General features: G+C 32.3%; 2 protein-coding genes across 3 annotated transcripts; both read right to left on the bottom strand.

The window, feature by feature from the left end:
• Nucleotides 2286-5959, bottom strand: LOC109335365 (probable protein phosphatase 2C 38). Its single transcript, XM_019571506.1, has 5 exons — nucleotides 5666-5959; nucleotides 4914-5344; nucleotides 3653-4020; nucleotides 2910-3146; nucleotides 2286-2749 (listed from the first exon to the last, which is right to left on the bottom strand). The coding sequence occupies exons 2-5, from the start codon at nucleotides 5200-5202 to the stop codon at nucleotides 2522-2524; spliced, it is 1122 nt and encodes a 373-aa protein (XP_019427051.1). The 5' UTR covers nucleotides 5203-5344; nucleotides 5666-5959; the 3' UTR covers nucleotides 2286-2521.
• Nucleotides 16065-18497, bottom strand: LOC109335251. Of its 2 annotated transcripts, none has more exons than XM_019571373.1 (4): nucleotides 18145-18497; nucleotides 17935-18061; nucleotides 16940-17328; nucleotides 16065-16537 (listed from the first exon to the last, which is right to left on the bottom strand). In XM_019571373.1, the coding sequence occupies exons 1-4, from the start codon at nucleotides 18219-18221 to the stop codon at nucleotides 16438-16440; spliced, it is 693 nt and encodes a 230-aa protein (XP_019426918.1). In that variant the 5' UTR covers nucleotides 18222-18497; the 3' UTR covers nucleotides 16065-16437. The 2 variants fall into 2 exon arrangements, with proteins under 2 accessions (XP_019426918.1, XP_019426919.1); XM_019571374.1 differs by having other exon boundaries at nucleotides 17935-18058; nucleotides 18145-18496.

Below are 19381 nucleotides of genomic sequence, written 5' to 3'. Positions count from 1 at the left end.
ATGTGATAGTCAAGCGACTTTGCACATCGCTAAAAATCTGGTACTTTACATGATGGATATGATTCAATGGGTTTTTTCTATACAAAGTCCTTGGGTAACAAGAACTAGATGATGAGTCCATGCACTAGTGATTGAATAGCTTTGGGAGGTTGACTACACTAAATTTAGTGTGCTTGTTCTCAAGTGTAAATAGGTTGACAGAAACAACATTGTACAAAAGATAAGTTGATACTTTTAGTAATTGACCTTAACAAAACAACTTAAATGAAAGAGCATTTCATAATGGCATTCCAAGCAATCCAAGTGTTCAATGTCAACTATCCTTCTAACAAGTCTTTGTGGATAGTTCTCCAAGAAAGAAACATACGATGTGATGATGATATTTAGAATCTAACTCTTGATATTCATGAGACTTCCTTGTTATCTTCAACAAGGATACCTACTTCAAATTAGGATAAGGTGACATATGATGTAAGAGTCAATTGTGATGATCATCATGAAGGGATACGAGAGCAAATACTCATTCCCACATGTCAAATATTTGGTTAGTTATATTCTTTTTACCTACACGTATGTAGTTGATAAGCGTAATTGACTTGTCATAATTTTTATTTTGTTCTTTCTATCCCACCTTATATAATTGTAACGTATCTTTTTTTTAATACTATCAAGGTATTCGTTATGAGTAAAGAATTAATCTTTTTTGGGTAAGTGGTTGTTCCTTTTAACAAATATTACTTTCAAGAATCAACCATTTGACTTTTTAGTCTTTGTGAAAATCTAGCAGAGCTTTATACCACTAGACCAACGTGTTATCGGTTATAACATATGTTTAATATGAATATGTTAGTTGATACTTCTTCTCACTATATTTATTTGTTATTACCATCAAATACTAAGAAGCAATTTTAAAAAATAACATTCTTAAAATCGGTTCTAAGCAACCTGGTTTGGAAACTCGACTTTCAAGATTGAGTGTTATATTATGTTATTTGGAAATTAAACTTTAAAAATTGGTTAGATATAAGGACCGATTTGGAAATATCACATTCCAAATATGTTAAAATAAACGCTCAATTTTGAAAAGTAGCTTTCAAAATCAGATATGGAAAGGATCGATTGAATTTGTCTTTTTAACCTTAATCGGTCACCCAATTTAGAATGTTGACGCGCCTGATTCCAAAATCATATTTTTACCAATTTGGAAATCATTTTTCCATTGGTGTATAAGTCTACTTGTCACCTACAATTTTTCTATAAATCTTCTTCCTCTGATGATTGGGTTTATTCTATATGATCTACTCTTTTTCCATGGCTTCTACGGGTGTTTTCACGTATGTTTATATTAAAATGGTAGAAACATACATGAAATAAAGAATGAGAAAATTGATTATTGAATTAATGATTTACAAAGTTACATTGAATTTCTATATAAAGGAAGGAAAAATTAACTAACTAACCAATATAATCTCGAATCAAGATATTATGTTCCCAAATATTCTCGTTCTCATGTCCCAAACCAATCAAATTTCACCAATTAACATAAAAAAATTATGTTTTCTTTTTATGTTTTTTTCTTTTTAAGTATGTGGCAATTTTCAATTGGATGGGGAGACAATGAGACACAAAAAATGGGACAGATGACCCATCCATATAATATCTCATATTCACATCCACTATTACTTATATGACATGTATTACTTGACCCAACACCCGTCGGTAAATTATATCATTATGCCAACTTTTTTATTTTATACATTTATTTTTAATTCTATCACGCCTTATTTTTTCTCATCAAACATTACAATCTTATCTTTACTACATTTACTCCTCAATACTGAGTTTCACATGCATCCCCACTATGATAAATATTATAATTATGTAGTAAAATTTATATTTAGCTTAAGTGATACATCTCCATTCCATCACAAATAACACTACAAACACTCTTCTATTTCATCCACCTACATGAATCCCACAATCTACACATATGATCTCTATTTATTTCTCCATCATTTTGGATTGTTGACCCAAACTACTTAATCATATACTAACTAGGTTCAACTTAAGGAAAGCAATATAAAAATGATTCATATATCATGAACAGAAAATAGATAATTTCAAATTCCGAACATAAACTTCCCGTAGAATAATAGAAGTTAATAAAAAGGAACATTGCAGCTGCACAAAATAGACGTAGATATATTAATTAATAAACTAATATTAGCCATTCGTTGTCAAAAGAAACATGAGAGTGATCATGATACATCTAAAATTTGTTTGGCTATAGTTATAATAATTGCTTCATTTTTAATTTACACATGTACATAGTTGTTAAGTTTACATGATACAGAAATCTGGGAAATTGCATGCCCATACTTGCTAGGTTCACTCATTAATCTTGCACATTCGTCCTTAAAGACTGATTCACCTTACATACGGTTTCTAATAATGTAAGAAGTGATAAACCGCATATCCATGCGAGATGGTGGAGATGCTTATCCTTACTTGCACTACATTGCTAGTAACTATAAGTTGGATCACCTCCCTTTATTGAAAGAGGAGAATCCGAGTGAGAGCAATTGATATTATCACTCAGTTTGGGATTTAGATACACGACAATTACTGTTATATCATCATGGAAGTGCCTCCTCACCCCTTGTTCAATCTTTTGAAGATCTGTGAATCTCATTTCTCTCTTCTTAGCTGCTTCTCGAAGTGCAGCTTTCACAAGACGCTTCGCAATTCCCTGCATATATATATATATAGGAAGTGACTCAGGTGAGAAAAATTGTTATTGTCAGAAATGAGAAAGGATGCTAACACGATTGCCTTATGGAGAATACTCGTGGTTCATACGAAAAAGAAAGAAAAGAACCTTGAATGGATATAATGGAATGGAACCTTACATTAGGTGGGTTATTGTTGACTATGTTAACAGCTTCTTGGTTGGTAAGATGTTCCCATAAACCATCAGAAGCAAATATGAGAAAATGATCATCAGGGTGCAGTTTATGTGTTGATATTGATGGCTCACAACTAAGAATTGGCTTGAAGAATGTTTCAGGGAGCCTATACTTAGATGGTAGAGGCTCTTTGTTAAACTCTGCTTTCTTTAGATATGCATCACCTATGGATCTTGAAACCTACAAATTTAAGTTAACATTGAGTTTATATATTTGTTAGTTTGTATTTATTTAAAACATATATCCAAAAAAATATTAAAATAGATTTTAAAGTATCATTTTTATTGAAAATCCCAAACATCTTGTCCCAAATGCTTATTGTCTTCTAAACAATATCTAGCATAAGCAATCCTGCAGTAGCAAGCTTAGGAGAGCCTCCAAGTCCAACTACCGGTTGTGAGCAGGATATGGAAAGAGTGAAGAGAAACAAGTGAAATACCACGTCTTAAACTAAAACCTTAAAACATTAATTCGATTGACCTTTTTAACTTATAAACTCTTTCTCTTCTGTCATCATATCCAACATATAACTTCACACTTGAATAATTCTTCACGTCTTTTTCCAGGTCTATGTATCCATATTATATGTATTCGTGTCTAGTGTTGTATCCGTCCTTATAATATAAACAAGTTATAATTTAAAATCTTCCCAAGGAACAAGAAGCAACATATATATAAATTTGTACCTGTATGAGACCTTTGACACGCCAAACATTGTGTCTCATAACCACAATTTGAGAATCATAAGGGTGCTTTGACTGAATTTCATCTCTCACCATTTCTTGATTAACATTGTGTTCTGTGGATAATTGTATAGCTGATGTTTCCTTTGTTATCCTCTCTAATCTTCCTAACACAGCTCTGGAGTCTCCAGAATTTGCAATATATAGCACGTTGTTGCAAATTATCCCAACCAAACAACAAGTACCTGTGGATGCTATGTGTGGTTTGTTTAGCCATTGTTTCTTCACCAGAGATAGAAAAGCTTCATCTGTAGCTGAATATGCCATTTTTATGACATTTTCTGATATGCCTTGATGTTTACATGCAAGCCCTGCATCACACAGAAAATGGGTCCGGTTAGAAATAAATTAATATTAAAGTTTTTTATAAACAAATATTAGTATGTTAGTATTTTGGTGTGAGTGAGACTCGAACTCACAACCTCTTTCATTTCATTCCTTAAACTATTCACTCTAATTATCAAACCATGTTATGACTCTTTGGATTAATAATAAAGTTAAAATAAAAGGGTGACATACATGTGATGGGACTCCTACAATTTTGGAGTCTAGTAGGGTAAGATATGTATTGCAATTATGTGTGTGGATTACTAGGACTTCTTTTTTCTTTGATAGCAACAAACATAGTTGTTAGATTAGTCATTGAATTAGGGGGTGATCGTTAGTTAAAGACCTCTTCCCCTAGTTTCCCAGAAGTGACTATTTCAGGATTTGAATCCATGACCTTATCCGTAAAGTTTAGTTGGAAGGTGCAACATTTACTACGACCTTACCTGTGCAAAGATTCTTTTTTAAGGATATCATGCTTTTTAGAGAGTTTGAAGTACATGGTAATAGAAAAAGAGCAACCAGGGTCATGAAAGAAGATATAAGTGGCTTGGTTTCCTTAGTCTCCAGTGAGAAACAGAGAACATGAAAGGGTGGCATGCATGTGGCTCCCACAATGAACTCTAAAGTTCACTCAGAATGTAGGGGTTACTAGGACATTTTGTGCAAAGAATGTTTTTAAGGATATTAAAGATTTTGGAGACTTTGAAGTACATATTAATAGAAAAAGAGCATTAGGATCATGGAAGAAAATGAAAGTTACTTAGTTTTCCTTGTCTTCATTCATTTTAAAATCTGCATAGAGCAAGGAAAACTATACTGCTAATGAATATAACTCTACAATATATGCTTATAATAAAAGATAAGAGCATCATACTCTTGATATTGGAAAAAAGATTGTCAGTGACAAACTGTGAGGCCTCAGTTCCACCATGACCATCATAGACACCTATAAAGGTCCCTTGAGGACCCAAATGGTTTGAACTCAATGGTCCAGATTCAACTTGACTTCTGTCCTCCAATGAACTATTGGCTTGAATTACAGCCATTGAGAATTCTCCATAAACATGGTTCCCAAAATCCTTGTACCATAGCAATCCATCAACTCTTCCATTCTCATCTCCATCATCACCCTCTACAGAAGGTTTCCAACAAGATCTAACCATCTTTAGCAACTCCTTAACGTTATTAAATCTTATGTTTCTTACCAAGTAGCCCAAATGGTTCAATAATATGAGATATCTAGTTTTTCACTTTTTTCTTGATTTTGGTTTGAACAAATTATCTCAGCTCCTCAAGTTATATAGCCTGCAGAAGTTGTGAATCAAGTAGACACAATTAGATAAGAGTCTTATTATGTGAACTCTAGTGTGACACTTTTCTGGTCGGTTCTTTGTACTATAAGACTCTCCTAACTAATATACTAGTCTTTTGGATTGGATTCTTGTCATATGCTTAAGTCTTAACTTGGTCTCTTTCATGGAGAGTTGTACCACCGAAATGATTAACTATATAGGCTAGATTAATGTATATTACCGATACTGATGAATAAGTTAACATGTCAAAAAGAGATAACAAATTTTAGATAAAGAACAACAGGGTATGGGCTGAACTAACAGTGAAATGTACCTTGCAAGGTCAAACCAAAGTTTTCATGCAAGTTCTGAGAATTTGAGGGGCTTGCTGGTACTACGTACCTTGAATCTAGTTAAATGTTTTTGGACCTCAGAGTTGTGTCATATTTCAGAAACAGAACTAGCTGTAAAAGCATATATAGCAGAATTGGTCTGAGATCACAGTGACCAAAGGGTGCAATGGATAAGAGAGGATCTTAAGAGTAGTGTCTGATGAGATCTAGGATCAGAAGATGATGAAATATTTTAAACTACATAGTCTGACGTTGTTCTTGTTCTTGTCCTTTTATTTGTCTCTAATGAATGAATGTTATTATGGCTAAGTGGAGTTGCTATTTTAAAGGGTCTTGAATTTCATGGCTGAGTTTTTGGGAAAAGGATCATCTTTCCCGTGCTGAACTAATTAAACTTCACGAAATAATATTAAAATATTAATTTTTGTTTTCATAATTTTTATTTTCAAATGAATGAATGAAATTTTTGCATTGGCTTGGACACTAAATGAGACATAAATGGAACATATGATCCATATCCCAGATTTTGAGTTCCATCACCTTTTTAAAGCAATAACCCTCAGGTTTAGGCAACTTTGTTCTTGTAGCACTTTCCACTTACCATCATTTTTTATTCATGTAATCTTTTCCTTGGTTTTACTTTGGTGACAATTCAAATCTAACCATATGATAGTCTCATATGTGACAAAAGTGGCTTATAAGTGATATATGTAATTTTTGTAGTAGAAGAATTTAACAGAAAGAATATATTATTATTTAAACTTTATTACATCTTAGAGTTTATGACCAGGAAGATTTTTCTAAGCATGATTACTAAATAAAGTATACAGGTATCAGAACACATTTTATTTAGATACACTATTGGTTACTTTTTGTTTTATCACTACAAATAACATGAGTTTATTATGTCATACATATAGTTAAAAGAGAGAATCAGATAATTATACTTTCCAGTTCTTCAACTATTAACAAAAATTGATTCCTCTCTAGCACTAGACTCTTCAATACGGGAAATGCGAGAGGGGTTATTTTTTAAAAAATATTTAATTTAAAAAAAAACAAAAATCTGAACCATTAAAATATTATTTTTGACATATGCTATAATCTTAGGTATGCACTACCTTCTCCAGTAACGGAGAGGAGCCAGACTCCTATTAACATGCCTTTGATCTTTGGATTGCAACTTTTGATTCTAAAGATATATTTTCATATCACGTTCTTTCTTAGATCATTTTTTCTGACTTGTGAACAACATACATACTTTAAAAAACATAAATAAGTTTTAATTTTGAATTTTATGGAAAAAGTAAAATCATTAGTGTAATTTTATGCTTAAAGAGCGTAGAAATTGAATTGTGAAATCTCAAGATAAAGTATCATACTCGTCCTTCAACACTATTCACCTAATTGATTTTGTAGATAGAAATGTCAGTTGCGTATATAGTCAAACAGAGTGTACGTTAAGTCATCAAAACGTTATTCACGTTTATTTGTTACCTAACAACTTTAATTTTAAACCAGAAACAGAAAAAGGAGCATATTAATTTGAAATCCATGTAATGACATTAATGTGTCATGGATGTATACCACTGTGATACCACATCCCCCAATTTTTACTCAATGGTATGGTCTGCCTAACATTTGTCTCACTATTTCAATATACAAATTTTCTTTCCCATTTAATTTGTCGGACAAGGAATGGGAGAAATTTAATTCTTTAAGGTATGATGAAATATCAAGATGTTGTAAACATGAAAAAAAATGTACATTTTCTTTCCCATTTAATTTTTTAAGGTATGATCAAATATCAAAATGCTGTAAAAAGAAAAAAAAATAGAAATATAGATTGGAGACGGTTTATGCCTGATGGAAACCGTTTATACTAGAACTAGTTAGGTATATCGATTTATAGTCGTGTTGGGTATTGTAAGTATAATAAAAAAATTCACATTACGTGAGGGTAAATGAATTAAAGAACATATAAACCTAATATCTTAAAATTTTGGGTGAATATATATTGTCAAATTCACTTATATATTTCTTTTACTTAGTCCATAAAATTATATATATATATATATATAGGTATCATAGCTCATGTTCATTTGGGGAGCTTGGCCTATGCAATTCAAGATAGGCACACACATAAATGGGTAAGTGTAAGGTTATAAATGAGCCGAACTGAGATCAATCAAAGCTCAACCCGGTTCAACTCGATAATGATTTGATCGACTCGTGTTTAAAACAAGGTATGGTTCGAGCTCGATTGAAGTTCACACACTTTATGATTTGACTCTTCAATTTGAATTGGTTTTTTGTCAAGAGTTCGCAAAGTACTTAATTCAACTTATTAGCTCGATCTGTTCACTTCGTAAGCTTGAATGATGATTATTTACTCAACATATATAATATTAAATATTTTTTACATGTACTTATACACAAATATAAACATGTGTACATATATATACACACACATATTTATATGCATACATAATCAAGCTAGCTCATGAACCTAACAAGTTGAATTGTACTTGGTTCAAGTTCGACTCATTTGGTTCATAAACCAAGTTTATCGAGCTAAATAATAAATTAAGTTTCGAACGAATGTCGAGTTAGTTTGGTTCATCACAAGCCCTAGACAAGTGGATAAATGAATATAGTAAATGGAGAAGAATGACGCCAAAAATTTTAACGTGAAAAAATCTCCTCAAATTAAGAAGTAAAGAACCACAGAACCTAGCCTAGAAATATTATTCACTATATAAAGTATAATTATAATATTTGTCACTATGAATAATAATCTCACACTACGGTGGATATTAATTCTCTCACTTGCTCTCTAACTAAGAATACTTCATTTTATTCACGAGCAAAGCACATTTTTGAGTAAGTGAGAGAATTAATATTTACCATACTGTCATACTATTATTCCTAACGAAAGACTTTATATTCATCCTCCTTGGATTACACAAATATTTATTCCTAGTGGAGGCATTAATGGATGAGAAATATGTATTCACTGAATGTGTCTTTCTTCTATTTTGTTCTATTTTATTTATTTAGTTTTTGATTCCACATATGTTCTTTTTGCATCACTAATAGGAGAAAAAATTGATCTTTATTTCCGAACATTTTCTTCCCTATTGAGAAAATACTCTCACTTATGCGTGATGTTTAAGATAGATAAAATGCTACCTATTGTTATGTCTCTTCTGTAGGGGATGGTTCACGGGACTAATCAGTATCTTGTCTAGGAGGAGGATGAAGCAGAGCAATAGAAACTAGAAGAGTGTAACACTTATGTGATTATTTTTTTGTTTTCAGAAGCACAAAGTTATGGGCAATATAATATAAGCTCTATTTTGATTGTAGGTCTCCACCAAAGGTCGATGTTAAAAAAATATTGTGTTCTATTATTCTCTTCATAACATGAATCTTATCGGGCCCAAATGTGCTAATATTATGTGATATATTAATTTTGTTCGTATTTTATGTATGAGGAGACAAGTCTTGTGTCATGAATGAAAAAAAAAGTAAAAAATATATAATTAAATGAGTAAACATGTATAAAATTAAACTTTAAGATTGCGGTGGAGATATAATGTTTCATTATTATGATTCTCCACTTAACTCGTAGAAGATTAACACTTCTTATGAAATATACCCATGTTTTAGTCTGCTCTTTCATTTTGGAAGCAAGTTGAGTGAAAAACAAAGTTTAAAGTGATATATAATATATTGTAAATTTGGGCAAAGTTCATCAGCCGTTGACATTATTCATTAGACTGACAGAGTAAGAAAAATATTTCCATTTATTTAAAATCTTTATCTAATATGCCCTACTCACTCATAGCCATTTCAAACGCGCAAAATGGGTGACATTATTAGAAAAAATATTGAATATAAAATTTACAAGTGTATATGTATTTTATCAAATATGAGAAAATGTGTTTCATTTGTTATATAAATTTGTATATCAAATATGAGAAAGTAGTATTATATTTTAATTATATATATACATTTTTATTTTGTTTATTATAATATCCATATTTATTGTTCCTTTTATATTTTGTATACAAATTATCTACTATATATATTTTGTATTATATATGAATTTATATCTTGTATGTATTGTTCCACTTGTATGATTACTTGTTATAATAAATATATTTGAATATTTGTAGGTAAAGTTTTTATTTTTTATTTTGTATGAATAATTTATATACATTTATATATTGCAATTTTATTGAGGGCGGCTCGTAAGTCCGTCCTGCCCATGTTTGAAGCAGATATGACATGATATTTCATGTCCCGATTAAAAACGGGTATGTCCATACTTGTCTCAATTTAAGTAAGCATTGCATGGGCACGGACATTGCACAACAACTCTAATTGCTAATATTAATAATATCCCTTCAAAATACTTGAAAACTGGAATAAAGAGTGCCCCAGAGGAAATATTGTATGGTAAAAATAAAAAAGAGAAAGAAAATAAAAAAGAGAGAAACTTATATAAATGTATCAGCACGTAAGTTTCATATTTTAAAGTTAAATATGAAAGTAAACTCATTGTTATAATTCATTGTTTAAATAAAACACTCAATTCTTTTCTAAACACTGATATCTTTTTAGATAGAAATTGCTGAATGATTTTTCTTTTACAAAGTCTTTTTTATATAGATAACAATGTTCAAATATGTAACGTCATGCTTAAAATATACAACTATTTACCAATTATAATTGAGTCAAGTTTTGTGTAGAGACCCTTGAACATGTTGGTAATAAAAATGCACTATAGGAGTCTAAGTCTTGAATTAATTGTGCGGGAATCCTGCAAAGCATATATAAGTATGATTATAATCTCTCGTTGATATATTTGTGACATGTGTTAGATTTATAGTTCTTCTTCCCTTTTATGTTCCTGCTCATTCTTTTCTTCTAAGGGTAGTTTAGGTCTTTAGCTTTTGTTATAAGGGTGTTATAGTTTTTTCATTCTTCTTTTGTGATCCTTCATCATCTTCAAAGCAATTGCCTAAACCTTCTTCTCTTTTGCGTTCTTCCTGATCAAGATGGCAAATCCAGATTATGCATATTTTAATACAAACCCCTACAACCCTTTCTTCCTCCACTCTAACGAAAATCCAGCATTAGTTTTGGTCACTCCTTTAAATGACAAGAATTACCATCCTTGGGCCAGAGCTATAAGGATGGCCTTGGAATCCAAGAATAAGATCATGTTCCTTGATGGATGCATAGCACAACCTAATACAGATGACATTCTCTATGGACCCTGGAAAAGATGCAACAACATGGTCCTTTCATGGATCCAACATTCAACAGAAGAGTCCATAGTGAAGTTCATCCTCTAGATCGACTCACCTGCAGAAGCTTGGAGAGATTTGAGGGACATATTCTCTCAAGGAGATATTTTTCGCATTGCAGAGCTTCAGGAGGAATTGTATCATTTTAGCCAAGGTAATCTTGAAATTTCTGATTACTTCACCCAACTAAAAACAATTTGGGATGAAATTGATAATTTTTGGCCCATTGGGAAATGCCCCTTTCCCTACAATTGTGGAGTTCTTACCAATACAAGGATGTACAAAGACCAAGACAATGTTATAAGGTTCTTGAAGGGACTCAATGAGAAATATGCTCATGTAAGATCCCAAATAATGTTGATGGAATCCCTTCCTAACATCTCAAATGCTTTCTCCTTATTGGTTCAACAAGAAAGGCAACTTACCAACATTGTGCCCCCAATCCAAGATCTTGAACCAAAAGCCTTAACAATAAACTCCCAACCCTCTAAAGGAAATACTTCAGTAAACTACCAAAGTACTAGAGGAAGAGGGACTCAACCTTATAGAGGGAGAGGTAGCAAGTTCAATAATCAAAACAGACAACATGCAAAATTTTGTACTCATTGTGAAAGAACCAACCATACCATAGAGACATGCTTCTTGAAGCATGTCACCCACCTGATACCAAAACAACAAGTCCACCAGAATGGCTAACCACACCTTGGGTTTTCCCTTGGATAATGACTCATTAGACTCCTCTAAGTATAAAGTATCTCAATCAAAATCCAACTCCTTTACTGATGAACAATTCCAAAGCATATTGAAACTCTTAAATCAAAACACTCAAGATGGAAATCACAATGCTAATTCTGCTGTACACACAATTGATTCTTCCATTGATATAGGTATGGCTCAAACCCAATGGTTGTTAGACACTAGTGTTACAGACCACATTAGTTTCAATATTAATCTGTTTTTTTTAACTATAAGCAAATTTCTCCAATCATCATTACTTTGCCAAATGATCACAAGGTTTCAGCTTCCATATCTGGCACAATTATATTGTCTTCAACTCTCATTCTTTTTGATGTTCTTTATGTGTCTCAATTTCATGTCAATATTATCTCAATAAACAAACTCATCCAAACCCTTGGATGCCATCTAACTTTTTGCAAACAAACTTGTGTAATTGTGCAGAGTGCTTCAAGGAAGATGATTGGTTCAACTAAGCTCCAATAAGGCTTATTCCTAATCATTCTTCCATCTAGCAAGATCAACTCTGCTACTAGTTCTACACAATTACAGAATTCTACTCTCTTATGGCATTTAAGATTCAGACATACCTCTAAAAGTGTCATGCATACTATTGTTAAACAATTTCCTGCTATTTCTCAATGTATTGAAACATTGTTTGCTTGTGATATATGCCATTTTTATAAACAAAGAAAGTTGCCTTTCCATAATAGTGAAACAAATACAGACAAGCCTTTTGAATTGTTGCATGCTGACATTTGGGGGCCTTATTCTATCCTTACCATCTTTGGTTATAGATTTTTTCTTACATTGGTTGATGATTCAGCAGCTTTACTTGGATTATTATGATGAAACACAAAAGTGAAACAAGACAATATCTTATCAACTTCATTTCTTTTATTGAATCTCATTTTGAAACTAAACTTAAATGCATTAGAACTAATAATGGTGTTGAGTTTAAAATGCTTGAATTCTTAGCCTCTAAAGGTATCCTACACGAAACCAACTGCATTGAGACACCACAACAAAATGGAGTGGTTGAAAGGAAGCATCAACACCTTATCAATGTAGCTCGTGCCCTGTTCTTCCAATCTCATTTACCTCAGAAGTTATGGAACTTCTCAATCCAGCATGCCACTCATATAATCAATAGGCTGCTTACCCCCCTCCTCAAAAATAAATCCCCCTACCAACTATTATACAACCAAACACCATCTTATGAACACTTCAAGGTTTTTGGCTGCCTCACCTATGTAACCACCATCCTGTCTCACATAAAAAAATTATGTCCTAGAGAAAGGAAATGTGCCTTCATTGGTTACAGAGAAGGCACCAAAGGTTTCATCCTCTATGACCTCCTCTCCAATTCTATCTTTATATCCAGAAATGTTTAATTTTATGAAAAAAAATTTCCCTTCCTTAGATACAATACATACAATCTTTCTTCCAACACACCTTGCAGACAAATTAACAACCACCAACCTATCTTAGATGACCATATCCTTACTCCTCAACTAGATCCTTCTCCTATTGCAACCACTCCCCCTTTAGATCATAGTCCTATTATTCATCATAACCTTAGACAATCCTCTAGAATTAGAGGCTCACCATCCCACTTAAGAGATTACCACTGCCTATTAGCTAAAACTACATTAAAAACACCCACATTCTCTTCCAAACCATTATATCCTCTTTCTTCTGTGATTAGTTATAATCACTGCTCCCCCGCCTACAAACATTTTTGCCTCTCCATCACTACTACTAAAGAACCTTCCACCTACAAACAAGCATCAACTCAACCACATTGGCAAGCTTCTACGCAAGATGAATTACAGGCTCTTAAAGCCAATAACACTTGGACCTTAATGCCTCTACCCACAGATAAGGTTCTCATTGGATGTAAATGGGTATACAAAGTAAAATCCAAAGCTGATGGGACCCTAGAAAGGTATAAAGCCATGCTTGTTGCCAAATGCTACACCCAACTAGAAGAAGTTGACTTTTTTGATACCTTCTCACCAGTAGTAAACATCACAACAGTTCATTTAGTTCTTGCCTTAGCAGCTTCCAATTCTTGGCACTTAGAGCAATTAGATGTAAATAATGTTTTTCTTCATGGTGAATTACATGAAGAGGTTTACATAACCCCACCTCCTAGTCTCTTGACCCATGATTCCAGCCTTGTATGCAAATTACATAAGTCCTTATATGGACTAAAACAAGCTAGCCGAGAATGGCATACCATCCTATCTTCAAAACTTATTTCTTTAGGCTACAATCATTCAAATGCAGACCAGGCTCTCTTTACTAAGAAAACTACACACTCATTCACTGTCATCCTTGTTTATGTTGATGACATGGTCTTGGCTGGAAATAACATGACTGAAATACACCATGTTAAGATTGTCCTTCACAAAGCTTTCAAAATAAAAAATATGGGCAGTCTTAGATACTTTCTTGGGCTAGAAATAGCTAGATCCAAGAAAGGCACACATATGAATCAAAGAAAATATGCTATATCTTTATTAGAAGATGGAGGTTCTTTAGCAACAAAGCCAATTGCCACTCCCTTTGACCCTGGTGTTAAACTACAACTAAACAAAGGCACTCCTCTTCAATATACTTCTTCCTATAGAAGATTGGTGGGAAGACTCTTCTACTTAACAATTTCCAGGCTCGATATATGTTATGTAGTTCAACAATTGAGTCTTTTCATGGCCAATCCTCTTGACTCACACCACAAAGCTGCTCTAAGGGTATTACATTATCTCAAAGGTTCCCCTACACAAGGTCTCTTCTTCTCTTCCTCTTCTCCTATAAAATTCTCTGCTTTTTATGACTCGAATTGGGCTTGCTGCCTGGACTCAAGGAAATCTATTATAGGTTTTTGTATCTTCATGGGCTCAACTCTGATTTCTTGGAAGACAAAGAAGCAAAACACTATTAGCAGGTCCTCATCCGAAGTAGAGTATAGAGCACTTGACAGTTTGGTTTGCGAACTTCAATGGCTACAGTACATACTGGATTATCTTCAAATTCTTAACTTTGGACCAATTCTTGTTTACCATGACAACAAATCAGCCATCTATTTGGCTCATAACCCGGTTTTCCATGAACGAACAAAGCATATTGAGATTGATTGTCATATCGTGAGGGAAAAGATTCAACAAAAAATGGTCCATTTACTCCCTATTCCATCATCTTCTCAGTTGGCAGATCCTTTTATCAAAGCTTTAACAACTTCGGTTTTTAAAAATTTCATTTCCAAGTTTGGCGTTAGTAATATACATTGCCCAACTTGAGGGGGGCTGTTAGATTTATAGTTCTTCTTCCCTTTTATGTTCCTGCTCATTCTTCTCTTCTAAGGGTAGGTTAGGTCTTTAGCTTTTGTTATAAGTGTGTTATAGTCTTTTCATTCTTTTTCCATTTTAGGCTTCAGGGTAGTTAAGTTAGTTATTTCAGTTTTGTTCATTTCCTTCTTTGACAAGTAGTTGTATAAAAACCCCTTGAGTTCTTCATGAAATAACACAAGATAATTTATCTTTCTTTTCATTCTTCTAAGTTCTTCCTTCTTCTTCTTTGTGAATGAATTCACGATACCAAGAACATGTTTTAACCTTAAAAAGAATAATTCTCATTTCTATAGTTTACTTTACAAAAATGAAAGCTCTTAAAGCACGTGCAATTTGCCTAGAGAAGTTATAGAATTAGGGTAGTCAAATTATTAGATTTATAAAATTATACGTGACTTTGCATTCAACTTTCTAATTAAACGTTTATTTGGCTGTGAGATTTAGGTGAAACTTTTATCATAATAAGTTCTTAAAATTTCGAGTTTTTTTACGGGCCGACCATTTAAGAGTAGATCTGAGATGCATTAATGAAAAAAGTTAATGGCATTTCTTCATCCCTGCAACTAAGGTTGTTATGGGAGATAGGTTTTAGAGAACGAATGAAAATGGAATGTTTCTGGATTATTTAAAATGTATATTTCATGGTTCATCAGTCTTTCCTTATATCTTAAAAGCCTTTGGCTTGAAGACTTTTTATATTATTTTACACTTACCCACCAAATTTTAATTCAATAATTTAGCTTATCAAGAATAATATCAATGAATTAATTTCCTCAACCATACTCTTCTACAATATTTACAATCAAACCAGTAAAACTGTGATGCTTTTGTATGAAATTAGCTTAGCAGATTAGAACATAGCAGCAATGCACAAAATTCCCTAGTTACTATACTCCAGGTGTGAGATTAAGCCTTATTCTTCTCATAAACAATGATCCCAACTCCCAAGTATAAAAATGTTGATAGAAATCACATGAATCAAGTGGTGACCACATTATATTCACCTAAAGTGTATGAAAACTAGGATATGGACAAAAGAGTTGGACCCCAAAGTTGAAGCCAAAAACTGACACCACATTCCCACTTCACGTGCATTCTGTGGTAAGTGAAACCACAATTCACAAGAACTTTACCTTTCAACTACCCATTTTTTATTAAGGGCCTCAAAATTTATGCCATTCCAGCCTAATTTGCATGCTAAATAAATAATCTCACTTATTATCATAGAAGTAATGTAGCATTATTATTATCTTAGTGTGAGAGCTTAAATTTTGAGTCAACATCAAATATTTGTCTTGCTTTCACTGAACCTTGAATCCTTTTTGTGCATGCCACAATGCATCTGCTTCATGATGTTATTGTCACATTCACGGGAACTGATGCCATAGATTTTCCATGATCTTCCTCGTCCTCTGTCATTGATGATTTTGAAGTTGAACTAGAATGCCTGAAACATAATCCCAAGATCAAACAAATACAATTGAAGACAAATACTACTTGTTTTGTCTCTCTAAAGTATAAGTAGCAAATGGATTCTTTGATGAATTTTGAGTCGGATTATAATGGATTGGTTAGAAACAAATGGTGAATCTATTTATAATACACTTAAAATATATTGAACAAATCCAATCCATTGATGGCTTATTTAATAAAAATCAATCTAATCTATCTATTAAGCAATTTTTATGGATGAATATTTGAACCATTCATCTAAAAGCATACAATAATTTTATTATTTTATATTTGAGTCCTAAGTGAACCAGCAAGTATACGAGTTAAGGTTATCATACACTAAAAATTAAGTCAGACAAAAACATAATACATGCATCCACATGTTTAAATTTGATACCTGCTTTCATCATTGTTCAAATCCTTAGAACTTTGATTATGATTCTCCCTCATAATTTTTGGAAAAGAATAACCTGGGTATGAGTTGCAACTGGAATTATCAGTAATATGAGAATCACAATCTTCCGAAACATTGTGATTGTGCACTGCATTTTCAGGCAAAGCTACATTTTTTATATGATGCTTTTCTTCATTTGCTTCTTCATATTTTGAAATTGAACTAATTGATGATGACCCACTAGAATTTGCACATTTCTCTGTAGAATCAGATTGCTCTGACATTGTTGGTGTGTTGAGTGATTCAAGCTTCTTTCTTAAAAATTTAAGCCTTCTTTCAGCTTTATCTCTTAATTTGATCTCTAGTCTAAGCAACTTTTCCAGCTCAACCAACTGTTCACAGAAGAAATTTTCAATTTTGTTTTGAGAATGTTTGTCAGATAAAAAGCTACACAAAATATAGAAAAGCAGTGTCAATTTTTTCCTTTACCATGATGTTCTAAAACAATGTCACGGGAGAAAAAATGAATGAAGTTTTTATGAGAAATGTTGTACTCTCATATAAATATTCTCACTAATTCTTCTACCCACTTGAAAAAATGGATAAAGGTTAAGTCAAAAATCAATGGAGTACTTACTAGTGTCTTAAGGCATACAAACTATATATTAAAAAAATGGTTCATCATAAATATTAAGAATTAAAAAATTGTGATCTTTAATGTAGTGTTTCTATTTCAATGTAGAAAATTTGAAGAATGGTTAACTTTTTTTTTGTCCTACCTAAGTATTCAACTATAAAATAGATAATAAATTAATCTATTTTAGGCTACATGGTAACCATTTCCAACAAGCCTCATTCTAAAAAATCGACATTTGATATTTTCATTTTGATCATCCTAATATTTAATAGGTCTTACATTACTAAACCAAATATATACCTCCTAAACTTTTTAAATTCATCATTCAAGGTCTAAAGTCCTAATAGATTAATAAAATTACCTTATTGCCCATTGATTCTTCTTCCTCTTTTGCTACCCTTGAAGCCTTTCTCTCTGCTAGTAATCTCCCTCTAAGCCATTCCACTGTATTAAAATTCAAACCTTTATCTCCTTCCATTTTCTTGCTGCTGAAATGACCCAATAAACTAAGTGATTCCATTTTTTCATGCCATTAGGATAGTGAGAGAAAAAGACAATTCAAAAGAATTACCTCCATATGTGGTCCTCCTTAGTAGCAGCAACTATCACTTGCTTATTTTCTGCACTTTCAAAACAGAAAGTTCCCATCTTTGGCTTTCAGATCAGACTCAAAAAGTATGGTGCAGGCTATAATGGAACAAACAGGGAAAAGGGTAGTGTGATGTTTCTGCTTTCTTTTGAAGAATGAACCCTTGTTGTTGGTGTTGTTGTGCAATGTGCAGATTCAGAAATAAATGTGCTAATTTGAGTATTTGAAAACCAAGGAGGAAATGGAATCTTGCTCACACTCACAAAGTCACTGTCTCAGAGTCCTTGAGAATTACTCCAAAGTACACTTCTTTGTTCTTTCTCTAAGTTATACGAAGAGCGGAAAAAATTAAATTACTTTTGTACACTACTGTATCATCTATCATGTAAGTGTTATTTCTGATTCTTATTATCAATTTTAACTTGTTTTTGAAATGTAACTAGTAGATAGACTTCATCTGTAATAAGACATTCAGCATATTAAAATAAAAATAACAGTTAAATTAATATTTAATACTATGCATGTGAAATAAAAAATTTAAAAATAAGATTTTAACAACTACTAGGTACGACCTATTTTTTACGTTATTGTATAAGATCACTTTAACATGCATTTTTTACATAAACCCACAAATTTTTGTTAACTATTATGCAAAATTGTATATTGTTGTTTTCTGTTTTACAATTAGTTATCTACCAATATTTTTTTATTCTTGTGACTATCAACCAATTAAATCCCAGCCCTATATAAATTATACTTCAACAAAACATGCAAAACTCTGATGCTTGCGTGAAGAGATTAATGGACTAATAGTTTAAAAATGTTCCAATTGCTAGCAAGGCCAAGTCCTAAATTTTCCAATATAAGGTATTTTTGGAACGCAAAGTTACAATCTTTGAACATTAGCAATGTGACTGATTTACCATATTTTCTTAATTAACATGGTTGATTATAATCTTCTGCCTTTCAAACCCTCGAAAGGTTGTTTCCTTTTTATAAGTTATTTTGATTTCAAAAGGAAATAGAATAAAAACATAAGGTAAACTTATTAGCTACATAAAATGACAAAAAAAAAAGTTATATACTGCAAAATGCTTATTGAAAACGTCCTTGGCCGGTACCCATTATTTCCCATGGTATTCTCTCATCTTAGGTAAGAAATCAATCTTTTTAAGATATGTTGATATTTTTTCTAACAAATGTCACTTACAATAATTAA

This window comes from Lupinus angustifolius, chromosome LG20 (assembly GCF_001865875.1).
Source record: "Lupinus angustifolius cultivar Tanjil chromosome LG20, LupAngTanjil_v1.0, whole genome shotgun sequence".
NCBI lineage: Eukaryota > Viridiplantae > Streptophyta > Magnoliopsida > Fabales > Fabaceae > Lupinus > Lupinus angustifolius.
The sequence above is the reverse complement of the archived record's forward strand: the minus strand, read 5'-3'. Positions and strand labels throughout refer to the sequence as shown.